This window comes from Brachyistius frenatus, unplaced genomic scaffold (genome assembly GCF_029030835.1).
Source record: "Brachyistius frenatus isolate BFR_SWC_R1_liver_20210118 unplaced genomic scaffold, ASM2903083v1 Contig_140, whole genome shotgun sequence".
NCBI lineage: Eukaryota > Metazoa > Chordata > Actinopteri > Embiotocidae > Brachyistius > Brachyistius frenatus.
Window position 1 is genome coordinate 556636 of NW_027210739.1, and position 16966 is coordinate 573601.

Genomic DNA, 16966 nt, shown 5'->3' on the forward strand with positions numbered 1-16966 from the left:
CTTTATTACAGCGATATCAGATTTAATGGATGAAAACAAAAGCAGTATGCTCCCACGACACTTTCATGCACGGAGTAGAAACTATCCAAGAAGCTCATTAACCCTCCTGAGTAATCACAAAGAGCAAAAACAATTGATGACAAATAAACAAGAGGAAAGCTAGGTTCATTAGCCGGGGATTAGTTGGCCTTTGTGATGGAGATTTGTGTGTGTGTGTGTGTGTGTGTGTGTGTGTGTGTGTGTGTGTGTGTGTGTGTGTGTGTGTGTGTGTGTGTGTGTGTGTGTGTGTGTGTGTGTGTGTGTGTGTGTGTGTGTGTGTGTGTGTGTGTGTGTGTGTGTGTGTGTGTGGGGGGGGGGGAGCTTCCCTGTCAAGCAGGATTTATCGTGGGGATCCTTGAACTCTCCTGAGAGAGCACGAAGAGTTCCACCGAGACGAAGCGCTTTCATTTCAGGGGGGAAAAAAGCAAAAAGTGTATTTCTGTTTATTTAATAGTTTTGGAAACGGTCTCGAATAATTCTGCAGGTGTAAAAAGAGTCCGAAGTTTAAACTGACGACGTAAAATAAAATTTGTTTTAGGAATCATTGTGTGAATTTGTGACGAATTGAATGACTGAATTAAATTTTGCTTTACTGTCTGCATGACCTCACAAGACAACATGGACTGAAACAAGACATGATGTCCTGGCTAAAAGATAGTAATATTAAATTAAATACATGACTGAGTGAAAACGATAGCTCTTCCCAGAAGACTATCGCGGCGGCCACGACGTTTCCCCTTCCTGTCAGTGTGAACAAACAATATCTGCTGTATTCGTCCCGGACTGATAGAGGACAACCTTCCCAGAAATATGTGCATATTTAGTAAACAAGACGTGAACACAACACAATCGACCGCAGCCAAACTCGACTCCTCGCAACAACAACAACAACAACGAAAAGCGATGACTGTGCGGTTTTGTCTAGTTTTGTCTACAATCTTAAGTCTGAGAGCACAACTTGCAAAGGAATCACTACTCTGTGTATTCGTTTGCATATTAAAGATAAAAAGTTAGTTTTGTCTTTGGAGTTGTAGGTCCATGTCACGTTTGTTGGCTTGTGCTCTTACACTCTGCCTGCATGTGCATTCCTCTTCCTTTTTAAGCATCCAAATAAAAAGCAAAACAGACGGCGAGCTATGGCAGAACAACATGCTGGGAGCCTCCAGACGACACGAGCACTTAACCCGGCGAGCGAGGAAGACGTCTCCGCTTTCACAACAAGACACAAGAATTCCCTCATAAATGAAAAAATAAAAAAGTTCTCGTCTTACATAAGTGTTTGTTTTTTTTACCATTTAGGGAAATCTCAAACTGTATATTTCCTTCCATAATGTGAACGACTCTCACGAGTGTCGTTATTGAAATTTCACAGTGAAGGAAAACCGAAATTGCCAATACATTCTTTGAATGCTGCGTTGACTGTTCTGGAAGTTTGTTCGACCTCCTCAGTAAATGTTTACACGTTACTCATTTAGTGTTTGACTGGACGCGAGCGACCCGGCTTCATCCTGCATGGGTTTGAACTTCAGAGACCTTTTGTCCCGTCCAGGCCATCCAGTGTACAGTTAAACAGAAGCGAGGCCACATGTGTACCTCCGGTATTATTCATTCAGTGTGGCACAGTGCTGCTAATCAACACGCGCTGAGTCGGATCTAAACTTTGGCCTTTGGCAAAATTACCCGCGGCGTCTCTTTTGTCTCGTACGGCGACGACACGGCGGTCATCGGCGCATCGCGTTTTTTTAAATCGTTTCCACGAACTCCTCGTAGTTCAAAACAAGCTATTATTAGTTCTGGCCACGTGCGCGTCACAATCTCGATATGAACGAGTACTGTGCCTATTTCATCCTTTAACCTTTCAGCTAAAATTAGAGACGTGGACATCAAGGCCCGGGGAATGAAGAGAGATCGGCGTTAATAGCTTCGTCCTGGAAGACTGCCGAAGGCATGCGGGACATGTAGCTGAGGTACTTAACCACGACTTAAAGAGAGCACACAGTTTGCTAATATTTTTGTACGTGGCCCTCGAATAGCACGTTTAAGTTCCTGTAAATGTTTATCCTGCTTATCACAGACCAGCAGATGTTCAGTCCGAGATATGAAGACTCTCCACTCTACAGAGTACATTACTCCAAACATGTTGTCCTGAGCTCATGGCTGTTGTCTTTACCTCTCCGTGTAATGTACTCGCTGCTCTAAAAGGTTCCCCTTGAAACAAAATCCACACGGATGTTATTGCTTTCGACTCTCTATTGTTTTTGTTACAAGCCCAACAAATTAATTCGGTCGCAGAAGTCGGCCAAAAGAAATGATTACAGCGTCATGTTTGTGTCGGTGTGTGTTCTATTTTCTGATCCTTCCGTGTTTGTGAATCAATAAAACCTTTTCTGATTTGGCCCCAAGGACAGAGGTGAGTGATTCAGGTTAGATGAAGCCGTGTGTGCTGTTTTCCTAGTATTAGATTGCTCTTTAGTGTTCATCCTCGTTTAGCCTCACAAACAGATAATCTGCTGTATTCACTGACAACAGCACAAATCATTTCTCTCAATTTTCCCGTTTCACTCTTCTTTTATTTTTACGCCCGGGCCGAAGCAGAAATATCCATTTTACTTTAGAAACATTCATTTAAATGTGCAGCATGTTTGTTTCAGACAGAAATAATGACAGTGCACCAACATTAAGTGGAAATCTCCGGTTAAAGCGCTGATTTTTAAGTGCTGTTGAAGCCAAACAAGACATTTCATCTCCCTCTTTTTGCCACTGTTAAATAATGTAAAACCACTTTTGTTTTTAATGTTTTACAATTAGAATGAGTCATAAAAAGGAGAGAAATGTTGTAAATGTTGCTCCAACTGATGAACAATGTTGTTTCATTTAGTTCCTTAGAAGAGAGAAAACTGCTGACTTGACTGTAAATCCAGATTTCAAACAAACATTCAGACCACGCAAACAAAATGTTTGATTTTTCTAAATGCTTCAGTGATGCTGTTATGATAAATGTAGAATAAAATATTCTTTGACCACCGTAATCCTTTGGTAGTTGATATTTTCATTAATCAGAGGCGTCTATCTTTGGCTACTATAGTATTTGGAAGTGGATTTACAGTCCTCAACAAGGTAGAAAAGGATGTCCTGCTCAATCAGATTTGACTCTCAGAAGCTTCCTATGTAAACAGATGCCTTTGCTTGTCTCATGATGCACAATATTCACATGGCGTACCAAAAGGATTTATTCTTAGACCAGCATCGTTTCCATTTTTCACCTCCCTCGTGGTCCTGAAAGATTTGTCCTAATAGTGCATCCCTCAAGCGATATCATTTATAATCATTATCTTTCAAACGCATTACTACATACTGATATGACAGTACAAATATTTATTCATGTTTCCGTATCTTTTCCAAGAACTTTTGGCTTAAATTAACTTTATTTTGAAAAGCCATGTGTTGCATAAAAAGCAGGTTTGATTTGGCAGCAAAAAACCTGCTCACTGTCCCTCACTGGCTTTCCTCCCGTTGATGAAAAGGCCACTAAAGACATCAAGTGAGAGGAAAAGATGCAGAGCGGAAAAAAAAAAAGGATGGGATCAGAGTTGGTGCTCGTTAAAGGCCAAGTAAACACTGGCTGACAAGGGCAAAGAGAGGTGACCTCGAGGGAGGGGGCGGTGGGGGAGTCTCTCTATAATGTACATACACACATTTGTTACTCTAAGAGCCCTTTTGACTCCTGACTTTGTCATTTTCAGGCAAAAGCTTCAAGTAAACACAAATGTGAGCGTAGAAGTCGCTGCAAAATGTCTTATATTTCATGGTAACTGATGTTAAATCTTAAATCAGACAAATTCAGACATTCATCTCTAAGTACTCATAATGATAAATGTATTAATGGAATAACTAAATAAATAAATAAAAGAAATGAGCTTTGGAGGCATTTGCCAAGTGAAATCTAGGAACTCAATCCAAAACAGCCCAAAAGACATGTAATCCTAATTCCAGTTTCGATTTGCAAAGAGAATACACACACACACACACACACACACACACACACACACACACACACACACACACACACACACACACACACACACACACACACACACACATTCTGCACCTAGAGATGTCACATGATTTATGAATGAGCGGGTTTGACAGGTAGCCTCGAAGGAACGGCGTCCACGACGCCAATAGGTAGTAAAATTACCTTTCAACCTGCCAAGACCAACAAACTGCAGCCTCGCCGGCCGCATTCCTGCTCTGCACAGCGTGCACACACGCTGCCATTTAAGGCTGCAGAGCGTGTTGACAGCCTTGTGGAAGGAGAGGCAGATGAAGAGGAACAGCACTTCTGATATTCAACGATGATAACGGGAGCGCTTGATCTGCTCCGTCACTATTTTGTCATGAAGTCTGTGGGATGCTCGTAGCGCTCCGATAACACCGTCGAGGCAGGAAAAATAACTCGTCTTGTTTGTTTCACTCCATTTTCTTTCCATTTGTCTGCACTCGTATTATATTTTTCTTAGAAAACCATTCCTGATGAAATAGCTGTGTGCAGGAGTTTGTTCTGTGCTCGGCAGGGACAGAGTGTCTGTTGTGTGAAAACCTGTCCTTCTTTTGTTTTATTGTCCTGAGCTGATTGCAATATTTTGAGCAAAGAACAATGAAAATAAAAAAGGTCTGTGATGGGATGTTGAGGACAGTAAATGGGCTGGAGTATCATCTATACTGTCTGTCTAGAGACACTGGGATTATTAGTTGGTGCCATCTCTGTATTTATTTTGGTGAAGTTATTTTCTGGGACTTTTGTTTGTGTTTTTATTTGTTTGTGTAGGGATTAATCAGACCTGGTATTGTTATATTCATTTCTATTTGTTTGGTACGACCTGCACACATTTTGAGACTCTTTGTAAGGTTTGTAAGTATCAAAAGAGTTCAAAATAAATCCTCTGACTCCTTCAAATTCTTTGTCGTTTAGTTATCGTTCCTCCTAATTTCCACTAAAAGGGATTTCACATGTTGTTTTAAAGATCTTATGGCAGAGGTGATGAGCTGTCTGCTTTCCAGTTAAAGTGTTTCATTCTCGGGAAAATTATAAAACATATGAGTTCATAGTTAACAGGAAAATGAGACGGTAAGATTTCTGAATTACTCAACACTGGCCGAAAGGTGAGAAAAGAGGAGACAGTGGTGTGAGACTTGCCGGATGCTGCCATCTGCTGGACAACGCGAACAACTACAGCCTGCACGAAAATCAGCGCCAGACTACTTCTTAATAGAGTATTATTTTACATCTAACCTCTAATTATAATTACAGTGAAGCTTTTAACAACTACTGACTCACTGATGAAATATTTTTGCACTTTTAAAACAAAATGTTATTGTACATATGAATGTATACTGTGAATGCAATGTGGGAGACGGTGCTATAAATTTATCCTCGATTGAGAAATATATATACACTGAGAATTGCATCTTAAAAATATATATATTAACTATAGAACTCAAGTTGGTAGAAAATAGTCGCAAAACACTTCTGTCACATAAATAATCCCACTATTTAGACAGTAGAGAGAGTAATGACCACTTAGGCCGATATATCTACTGTTTATGTGCAGGTCAGCTCCAGATGTCACGGTGGATGTCTGTGTGAGATAAATTTGACTTTTAAGACTGAACATTCTTGCTTGATTGACACCCTGAGAGCGGAAGGATTTTTATGCAATTGCTCTGTTTCAACACTTGATGTCACTCTTTTTGCAGAAACCAGTGAACTGAAACTTTGGTGTGAGCTGCTATAAAAACTTGCTGATGCAATAGAAAAAGAGATAAAGGCTTGGAGCTGCATTATGTGTTCTACTGAGCATGATGAGGTCAGAAAGAAAAAGATGAAATAGTCTATTGTCTGTACTTTACCGCTGTGGATGTGTTCTTGATTGACAGTGAGTTGCTCACCTTCCTCCCAGAGAACAGCATACACAGCTGATGCATGGAGCCTCCATTCTTGGTCAGCTCTTTCTTCAAGGTCTTGGGTGACGGTAGCGTCCAGCCGCCCTTGTGGTGCCCTCCCCCCGCCTCCAGGCAGTTGATGGCGTTGTCGGAGGTGAAGCAGGGCGTGCGGGGGTCCTGCAGCAGGCTGCCTTCGCTGTGCGTGCGCCGTCGGAGGGAGTTCTGCACACTGAGCCCGCCTCCTCCGTGTTTCTCGCACGTGGCGCCCTCCACCATGCTGCGGCGCTTGCTGTCGCTGCGCTGCAGGTAGGCGTCATCGCTGTCGTCTTCGTCGTCCTCCTCCTCGGACTCCTCGTCGTCGTCTTCGTCGTACTCTTCCTCGTCGGTGTTGGGTGAGGAGAGGGCGTCGGCGCTGAAGGAGCGATCCAGGCGCAGCTCCGGGATGACGAATGAGGATGAGGAGGAGGAAGGCGGAGCGTTGGTGTCGGGCGGCTCGGACACGTTGTCGTCATCCGTGTTTGACACCACCAGGTTAAAGTTGACCTCCTCCTCATTCCTCTCGCCGTCCTCTTCTTCTCCTCCTTCTTCTTTATCCCCCACATCACTTTCCGCACTCTTTCTGCCATCCTCCTCCTCTTCCTCCTCTTCGTCTCTCTTGCACTCTTCATCCTTCCTCTCTCTCCAGATCTCCATCTCGTGCCCTTCCATACTCTTGCCGTCCTCCCCCTCCGTGGAGGGAGGGGGCGTGGGAGGCACCTTGTGTCGCTCCCCTGACCCCATCAGACCTCCGAGGGGCATGTAGATCTCGTCCAGGGGGGAGAGGGGGGAGGAGGTGCGAGGGCTGCCCAGCGTCGGGGGCTCCGAGGGGCTGGAGGGATACAGGCTGCTCTCCTCGCCCTCGGAGCTGCGCGGAGGCAGGTGGAGGCGCACGCCTCCTCCTGCATCTCCTCCTCCGCCCAGCTCACATGAAGAGGCATCCACCTTCGGCTCCAACATCTAGAGAGAGGAAGACAGACGGAGAGAACGGTCAGTCAAAGCCGTTTGGACAATTAGTGCACCGACAACACAACGTAAATCCATTTTGGGATTCAATTTGCTGCCATTGGCAAAAAATTTCAACAAGTCCAAACCCGCTCACTGAATTTGGTTTTGAAATATTTCCGCCAGGCTACGTATTGATGTGATCTGTAATGTCTTTTGAGAAGGTCACGGTGTCATTTTAAATGCCGATCGCGCCGCCTATGACTTCCCCGAGAGACGTGGATGCTCTGCGCCGAGGGGACGGAGACAAACGTGTCGGATCAGGAACACCTACGAGCATCACAGAGCCCACTGTGGAGCTCGTCCAACTGGGAGATAAATGTGACATGCCAGTCTGCCCATCCATCCGAGGTGTCATTACACCACATCATATGTAATTGTACCGTTTGTACTAGACTGGAGCTCTCTGCTGTGATTCAGTCAAACTAAGTAGGTACTGTGTAAAAAAACAAAAAAACAAGACAAAGCTTTTGCAGTAATTTGTGAGATTTCTTCTGCTGTGTGTTCGAGCCGGTGAAATATCTGTTCATGGTTCAGATCATTTACAAGTATGATATATTTCCCTCCGGCTGAACTGACCGCACACATACGAGCCCTCACTGTCCTCACGCACCTCCCGAGCCCAAACATAACACATCTATCTGTAGTTCTTCCTTCCAAAAATCTGCTGGTTTTAAAAGCTGCTTTAAACTCCTGCAGCTCACAGAGCGCTCAGTGGGCGGATCATTACAAATGCATTTTGAGTGGAGCAACATCATTCAAACCCACAGAATTTTATTTTATTCGATTAAATGTCACAACGTTGTCAATGACACCAGATATGTCGGGCTGAATTAAGGAAATACGATTTTTTTTTTCTTCTAATTTGGGATTATATGTTTGTGTAAATTTTTTAACATTTGAGTCAAACACGTGGGTTCAACGCGTTAGTTAGAGGTTTTGATTTTGTCATAAAGTTGTTGAGTTCTGGACCAAAATATTTGAGGACTAAGAGACTTATATATATGTGCTTATTCAGATGCAGTAGCTCATCAACATGTGTTGGCCGTGGTCCAGCTCAAACCAGAGGGGATGTACAAATACTCCTAAAAACAGATGACGCTCTGGTTTTCAACAGTGATATGAAATCTAAAGTATAAAGTCATATTATAAATGAGGTATGGTCGTTTTAAAGCGACGGTTCAACCACAGGAAGTTTCTTGTTGGTCAAACCAAAAATATGAGAAATCTACTCTCTGGATCTTTGTGCACATTTGTGAAATCACAAGTCTTCAGCAAAGTCTACAAAATCAATTCTCCCTTCGTTAAGTCTGCAGCAGGTCTAGTGAAGGGCCTCATTGTGCTGGAGAATTTAACCCATGATGACGAGCTGCAGTCACAAGACGCGCTGCTCTAATTGGAGCTAACGTTGCGTCCTCTCTGGCAGCTCTCATGATATTACACAAGCTGTTTGTGTACTTTTACGGCTCAAATTAGTTCCCCCAGATACGAGTGGCCCGGTTACACTCGCTCACAAACTTTCGACCTGCATTCGTGAACTTTGCAAAGAGCTTTTCGGTGACTTAAAACCAGGATGATTAAAAATAAACCAAAAAAAAAACCTTAATCTAAATTGTAGCTCATGTGTGTGTAAGAAAGTGTAGGCCAAGAACAGAAACAGCCTTTCTTGATTTAGTTTCTCAGAGTAGAAGCAGAACTGATGGATGTGGTTTGGGATGGAAAGTACTACAGTATCTCCTTCAGGCACAATCTGGATATTTCTGAATACAGAACACGGAAGTTTGAAATTAAACTTTGTTTTACTTAACTGGGGTGTGGAGAACCTCAAGGCTCTGTTTTGAGACACTTTCTTCTCTTTGTGTACTAAAACTCAGTGAAGCTGTCTTCAAGTCTGGAATTTAAAAAAGCCTAAAAATACAATATTCACCCATCAAACCAAATAATCTCTTGCACACGTTTGCTTCTGATGTCTTGCAACATACTTAATAATTACTCTCATGTTTGTTGTGTGAGTGATAATAGGTGTTGGATTTATAGACCTGCCAAATAAATCAAACAAACACTATCTGATCCCTCTGGCATAATTTTATGAAGTATGATACATTGACTTAAGGGCTTATAATAAAGCTTTGCATAAGTGGGTATTGGGCTCCAGGGTTGTCCCCTGAGCACTGAGTCTGTATGTGACCTTCAACCAGGCGGATTAGAGCCTCTGGTCTGGGGACAAGTATCTGCTGGCTGACTTGGCTTGATCAGAAAATGACATCTCGCATTAACAGGATCAGTTTACAGCTCGAATAAGAGGGACTCTGATCGCGGCTTTTTAAATGAAAGATCTTTTTCAGGGCGTCGTATCTTTTCTGTAAAGAATCCTTCTCCGAGTAGCCGAAGCCAACTGGCTCTTCTCCTCCTTCGTTTGTTTGCGTGTTGCCGGTTTCATTTACCGTTTCCCTGTGTGTCTACAGAGAAGCCCTCTGAGACGAGAGGAGTGATTCAGCGCTATAAATACAAATTTGATGTTCGTGGATATATACAGCTGCCTCAAGGTGATGCAGACCTCTCGTGTTGCTTTCTAACTCCTCCTTAACCTCCCTGTGATTCTGTCTAAATGGTTCACAGCAGTGTTACAACCCGGGCATCGAGGCTTGTTGATCATGCACAGGGTGTACGAGACCTATTTTTTTTTAATTAAATGTACTTTCATGAAAGTGGAAGTAAAGCCTCCGTCTTCATCTCTCTCCCTTCGTCTTCTTTTATTCGTGGCGGTTCGAGTCACAGTAGTGAGTCACTGTCGCTAAACAATGACTTTCCATTGTTTTAGAAGGCTTGTTACGGTACGAATATGTTGATTTTGCAATAAAACACTTTGAAATGTCAGTGGATAAACATCTGTATCGAACCATCATATATTTAGACCTGAGATTTTTAAACAGTTTTATTTATTTTTCTGCATCTTGCTGACCCCAATTTCTCCTCCGCTGTCTCTCAAACACAAACTGCTGACAGCTGAAGTTATGGCTAAAGACACAATGGAGCCACCTGTCCTGTCAGATACAGTTGTTCCTTCTCACTCTCCCTTCTGTACACACACACACACACACACACACACACACACACACACACACACACACACACACACACACACACACACACACACACACACACACACACACACACACACACACACACACACACACACACTTATCTCTTTAGTGAGCCTGTAATTGTGCGTGTGCACGCTTGCATGTAGAGTCCACGTGTTCTCCAATGTGCCTCAAAGTCATCAATGATTCAACAGAATATAATCTCTGCTGTTGCCTCAATTAAGCAGGAAAAGAAAAACCAGCACATTAAAAGGCAGAGAGATGAGGGGTAAGAGAGTGAATGGATGGAGGAGAGGGGAGGAGGGGAGGAGGGGAGGAGGGAGGGGGTGGATGGCAACGACACAGAGATGAGATGAGGGAGAGGGGAGGAGAAGGAGGAGAGGAGAGGAGAGGAGAGGAGAGGAGAGGAGAGGAGAGGAGAGGAGAGGAGAGGAGAGGAGAGGAGAGGAGAGGAGAGGAGAGGAGAGGAGAGGAGAGGAGAGGAGAGGAGAGGGAGAGGAGAGGAGAGGGAGAGGAGAGGGGTAAGAGAGTGAATGGATGGAGGAGAGGAGAGGAGAGGAGAGGAGAGGAGAGGAGGAGAGGAGAGGGATGTTTTCAGAAGATGTTTACTGGTCTACAAAGGAATTTATATTCAAACACTAACTTCAAGGCAAAAATACATGAAAATGATGTGAATCTCCAAACCATTTTTTTTTTTTTTTAAATTGTAAATGTTTTGTTCGTCTTTGTGGTCAAAGATCAAACAGCAAAAGACTGGAGAACCCTCTCCTCTACGAATCAGCAACAATTCAACAATGAACGAATTCATGAAATTAATGAATTTTTCTGACCGGCAATCTCTTTATACAATTGTTTATTGCGTCGAAACTTTCTCGGTCTAATAAAGGCAAAAATATCCAAAACACCAGAAAAAGGTTTTTGTTTAGTGAGGGGGGGGGGGTAGGGATCAATCAGTCTACCTGCCACTTTGATCCAGACTGAAGATGACAACTATTAGATAAATTAGACTGAAACGTAGGTGACATGAGGCCCAGGGGATGAATCCTTGTGACTTCGGTGGTCATCTGACTTGTCCGTTAAAGCGCCACCCTGACGTTAACATCTCTGCTTCAAAGTGAGCTGCCTGAACAGCTGATAAATGGATTTGTGTGCTCCGACGCTGGCATTCCCGGTATTTGTCAACTTTTCATCCGTAGTGCCATAATCGGGTCAAAAGTAGAATTCATCCAGTACTTTGCTTAATGCCACGAAAAGAAGTGCATATCTTACATCTTGCATTTTTCTCATATTTTCACACATTTGTTCCCTCAACACTACATATGTTCCAGTAAAGTCTTGTGAAATCAATCTGGTTTGGCTTTTCTTGACAGCGTTGCAGAGCAACAAGCTGATCCTGTTAATACGTCAGTTGAGAGCTGGATGCAGTAACGGGCACGAGTACTGTACGTGGGCTTCGAAGGATCTGGAGGTAACACATCAGCAGCTGGTGAGGTTTATCATATTTCCTAGAATTCAGTCTGTTTAGTCCCTTTTACTGAAGAATCCTCCGGACCAACATGTTAAAGATTAAAAGACAGGGAAAAAACAAATCACTAAAAAGTCAAACACAAAACTAAATTGGTTCAGAAATTAAAATAAATAAATAGATAAAACAACTAGAAAAAAAGAGTACTTAAATGCAGATGTGTCCGCGCCCTTATAAGGGACACTTATAAAGTCCAATGTGCTGCGGAGGGACGCTAAAAAGACATTATTTCCAACATAATCTGACTTATTAACGTGCAAAAGTATAAAAATACAGCTCTGGAAATAATCAAACAATCTTATTTTAATTTGGACATAAAATTCGACACATATTTTACCTTAAATTTAACAACTGTCTAATGAAGCGACACCAAATCTAGCCTCACATTTAACTCCACGGTTTAATGATGTGGACGAGGTAGAAAAGAAACGCAGGACAACCAGGTGAGAACAATGAACGCCTTTTCAGTCTGATATCTAAAATATCTCCCTGAAGAAATAAAGATCGACAAATATGAGCTTAATTTAAAAAATATATATATAAATATATTTCACTGCTGAAGGTCCAACTCTCTGAAGTCTTCTCATAAAGACAGCAATACGAGTCGGCCAGAGACAATCACGTGACCTCTGTCCCACTGTTACCGCGGCAACGAGAGACCCAGCCCCGGGGGGGAGCAGCTGCTCTGTGCGTTCTCCAGGAAAGCAGACGATGTACCTGTGAACTCTGTCCTCGTACTTTCCCCAAACCATTCCCGCTTCTCAATTACCAAGTGCCATCTTTCATCTTCATCTCTTCCTTCCCTTTCATTTCCTGTGTCCTCCTTTTGTTTTTAAGTAAGACATTACATTAAAGCGCATTAAAGTCTTTTCCCCATGCTGCACTCTACTCCGTCTGATATTGGTAGTTGATGGTTTAATGTATCCAACGTTACACTTGCCAAATCCACCTCCATCCTCAATAAATGCAGCTGATCATAAATCAATAAATGAATAAATGTTTGATGAAGACAACTCTTTTATACGCAGTCTCAACATCCTTCGAAGAAAGTACAAAGCTAAAGAAGACATCCTGTTTCCGCAGCCCAGAGGGAAAACATAATGTGAACATGGTGAAAGCAAAGAATAAGAACAAAGTTAACCGTATTTCTCACTGAGTCGTCATGTTCCAGGTTTTTATTAAATCTACATGCTGATTACGCTGAGAATCAAACTGAAGCAACACCTTTTTCTCCTTTGTTAAAAATAACAATTTATATTTGATTTATATTTTTGAACTTGAGCTCCACTTTCACAGTCAAGAAGGCACACTTTGTCTTTTTGATCTATTCATGAATGGAAATACGCCGAGAAGTCTTGCGCAACATCAAATCAGCTGGAATTTAACACCTATTCTTTTACTTGCTTTTTGTGGGACACAGCTTGTTATGAGGTTAATCAAACTTTTACCTGGAAAGGTCAGAAAACGAAGTCACCAACAGTGTTTTCTATTGAGCCACACAATCATTTTGTGTTAACTTTGCGCTATTTTGCAATATGCTTGTGTTACTTTTCAATACTTTTCGCTCGCCTCGTAAGAACTTGTGCATTTCCTCTGGAGAAAAAGGCTGAGCTGCATCATGACATGGTCTCGTGTGATATAGGAGACAGTCAGTGAAGCCTCAGCTGTGGAGGTTCAGGCACAAGTTCATATATTTGGATTTAAAGAGAAAACTAGAGGGGCGGGTTGACCAGCTTTCTCACTGCTAAGACTGTATCTGTGATTATGACTTGTGCACAGCCGGCACCGTGGCCGTCCGGCTGCCCTTCGGTTGTTACGATCGAGGCTCTGACACATTCGCTTTTAAGTGGTTGTTAGATCGTACATTGCAGCAGTTGCGTCCGGGCAGTGGCACTGAACTTCTGGACTCGTGGTATTTTTGGTAACACATCTGTCACAGATTACTGGCTGTGTTATAACTGGATTGGACCAAAATACACCAATTGTTCATTGGGACAAGACAGAAATCCTCCCAAGATCTGACCTCCCTCTGGACTAACAACACAACTATGATCCTTCAACAGCTTCCCACCAACTAACACCGGATAGGTTAATCACTACAAGCAAATCCATTCATATTGTCTCCATTTTGTTTTACAACAATATAAAATACTGATTATAGCTACTTGAAGCACAGTACTTGAGGACATGTATTTAGTAGCTTTCCAACACAGGTATTTAAAGGTTAAGTACGAATCTTAAAGTTATGCATCAAAGAGACAAACCAATTTCATTACAAGAAAGAAAATCAAATTTAGAGCTACCTCTTAAAGAAGACAGAAAAAAACATCCCAACTTCCTGTTTTAACAGCAAAGGGCACAAAGCAAAGCGCCTCGTTATCTCCCTCAACAGTCACAGCACACTTCTTTTCTACAGTACTTGTGAACCATGTAATTTTCCACTAAATTCACACACAGACCAAATTGTTTATTTGCCTTAAGTGAAATCATTCGCTCCAACCCACGTCACAGGTTGTTACATAAAGTCACACACTTACACGATTAATTTTCTACATTCCTGCAATCGCAGGTCATAGATTACAAAAGACTCTCACATGTCCTGTCTAATGTGGAAGAGATGTATAAACACTTGGTATGCGGCATCTAATGTGATAATAATCCTGATTGCTGCTGACTGGAAGACAAATTGTTTGAGTGTGTCCAGACGTGTGCGTCGGCACCGAGTAAATGTATGTGAAGTGTGTTTTAACATGTCCTGGCCAGAACAATTTGTTGTCTGGGAGCCATCACCGCTGTGTAATACCAATACCAATATCAGGTTAAGAGGCTCAACCACATAAATGATCAATCTCTGAATGGCCTCATTATATGCACCGCATGGCGCCGGCTCCTTTTGCCCTTGATTTCACAGCAAGAAGACGGATGAGGCGGTGATGGTCATTTATCTGTCAGACCTCTCCGTTGTGATCCGACGGCAAGAGAAGAAGAAGAAAACAGGACTTCGAAAAAAGGGGAGTAAGGAGCAAAGAAAGACGTGTAAATGAGTCCGTAGTTTAAAGAGGTGAACACGGGAACATCTTTTTCACTGATGAATAAATAAATCATGTTATGGGCTCAGTTGAGCAATAAAAAGATTTCATGTTCGGTATAAATCGAGCTTTAATTTAGGTCTACATTTGAGTTTCTACCCAGTGATAATTAAAGTTCATCCTTTCAGATGGACAAAGTAATACCGTTATTGATCACAGGTAACGGTGTTGTGAGGCTGCCGGAAAACTGTGCATGTCAGCGCCACTAAATGAGGCAGGAGAGTGTAATAAAACCGTCTTGCAGGAAAACTTGGCAGTTAGTTCCTGCAGATGAGAAGCTAAAAAGAGGACACGCTGATAAAACATTAATAACTGCAATACTAAAGATCAGTTTTCATCGGCAATGTTGTTTGTTCAACAATGAAGACAACTAAACTAAAAATAAATCAGCACTTGTTTGGTCTCGCAGCTGCAGAAGCTGAAGAAAAATGTCGTGAAAATAGTATTATTTCTACTTCAGGATTCAGTGAATTCAGTAGTTTGCTGATTGCGTCGCATGCACAATGCTCTTCCCGTTACCTGCAGGTGAACCTGCAGCAACTGTGATACATCAGCAGCAGGTTGTGGCCGAGCAATAGTCCTTCTGAAGTTATTAAAAGGTTTTACTTTAACATGTTGGGTTGTCAAAATATTCAAACAAAGGACTTACTGTTCTTGCAGCAAATATTATATCATTTTGCAGTTGGTTTAAATGACTTTGGCACATTTAGGAGGGTTCATTATTCTGGTTTTGTTATCCATCATTCGTCTTGTGATTGTTTGTAGCAGCATCAGAGGAGGAGGCGAATAAGGCCAAACACATGAATAAAATATTTGATATGAGATTTATTTTTTTTGGCTCTTAAACTTAATAAAGATTAGTAATTTACCAATTTGGGACCTGATCCAAAATTGAACAGGCTAAAACTGAAGCCATCATTCCAATCAATTTGATTAGAGAAGCGCATGGCACAGTGCCACTGCTGCCAGAAAGATTTGGAAGAATCACAGAAAACAGACCCTGACAGCCAGAGAGGGCAGAATGATGCTTTTCTTTTCTTTTCCGGCAAAGGCATTATTGATAGAAGCCGAGGGTTCAGAGAGAAAATGTCATTGACGTAACTTGCCTCATGACGCCAGGCAGCTGAAGACAATGTGACCACTGAGAAAGACTGGAAAGGCCTTCTCAGAAAGAGGGCAGCGAGATCTGTGTGTGTGCGCTTGTATTACTCAGTGTGGGGGACATAAATCTGTTTAAATGGTCTTATTGTGAGGACACGTCTCCCATTTAGGGACAAAAGCAAGTCCCCCAAGCATTTATCATTAAATACTAATATGAAGACTGAGTTTAAGGTCAGCAGACGGTTACGTGTTGGTGGAGGTGAGAGTTCGTCTGCAGGAGGTGAAGGTAATGTTCTCTGGAGAGGTTTGTTTATGTACGTGCATCTATCTATTGTTGTGTGTGTGTGTGTGTGTGTGTGTGTGTGTGTGTGTGTGTGTGTGTGTGTGTGTGTGTGTGTGTGTGTGTGTGTGTGTGTGTGTGTGTGTGTGTGTGTGTGTGTGTGTGTGTGTGTGTGTGCACTATATCTTCAGCTGCTGCAACAATGAGATGCAATTTGTGCCACACAAAAAACACAATACTTGTGTGTAGTATGTGTGTGTAGTACATGTGTTTTTGTTCATGTACATGGAGGGATGGGCCATTGACACTGTTAGCTATTGGTCAAGGACAAAGAGGAGAGGAGAGGAGAGGAGAGGAGAGGAGAGGAGAGGAGAGGAGAGGGAGGGGAGAGGAGAGGAGAGGAGAGGAGAGGAGAGGAGAGGAGAGGAGAGGAGAGGAGAGGAGAGGAGAGGAGAGGAGAGGAGAGGAGAGGAGAGGAGTCTTCTTTTTTTTTAATGTTAAGATTAAATATCTTTACGTCGCTGTAATTAAAATTGAATTTACTCCCCCGTTGTATTATTGATCACTTCCCTGGTTATATCAACAGGCACCAACACAAACTACTGTTATCTCATTCTCTCCCACTCTGTTTATCCTTCTGAGAAGAAACCAACCCAACAATCCCCCTAATGAGGAAAAGAGAAAAGCAGTTTTCCCCTGTGGGCTTGATGTTGTTGTTCCTCTCTGGTCGGCTCTCTCCTTTTGTCTCTAACATGGTTTACAGTAGCTCCTCTGAATGACTATCTTCCTCCGGTTCCTCCCTCTCAGTCTGCCTGCTTCTCACCCTTCGACTCCTCGGCCATGT

At 42.5% G+C, this 16966-nt stretch overlaps 1 protein-coding gene across 9 annotated transcripts in view; it reads right to left on the reverse strand.

Moving 5' to 3' along the window:
- The window catches only part of rgs3a (regulator of G protein signaling 3a), a 121565-nt gene that overhangs the window by 22884 nt on the left and 81715 nt on the right, over positions 1–16966 (reverse strand). For all 9 annotated transcript variants that reach the window (XM_069715262.1, XM_069715265.1, XM_069715264.1 and 6 more), the window contains one exon: positions 5989–6978. In XM_069715262.1, the coding sequence (XP_069571363.1) occupies positions 5989–6978 (990 nt within the window). The remainder of the gene's footprint in view (positions 1–5988; positions 6979–16966) is intronic.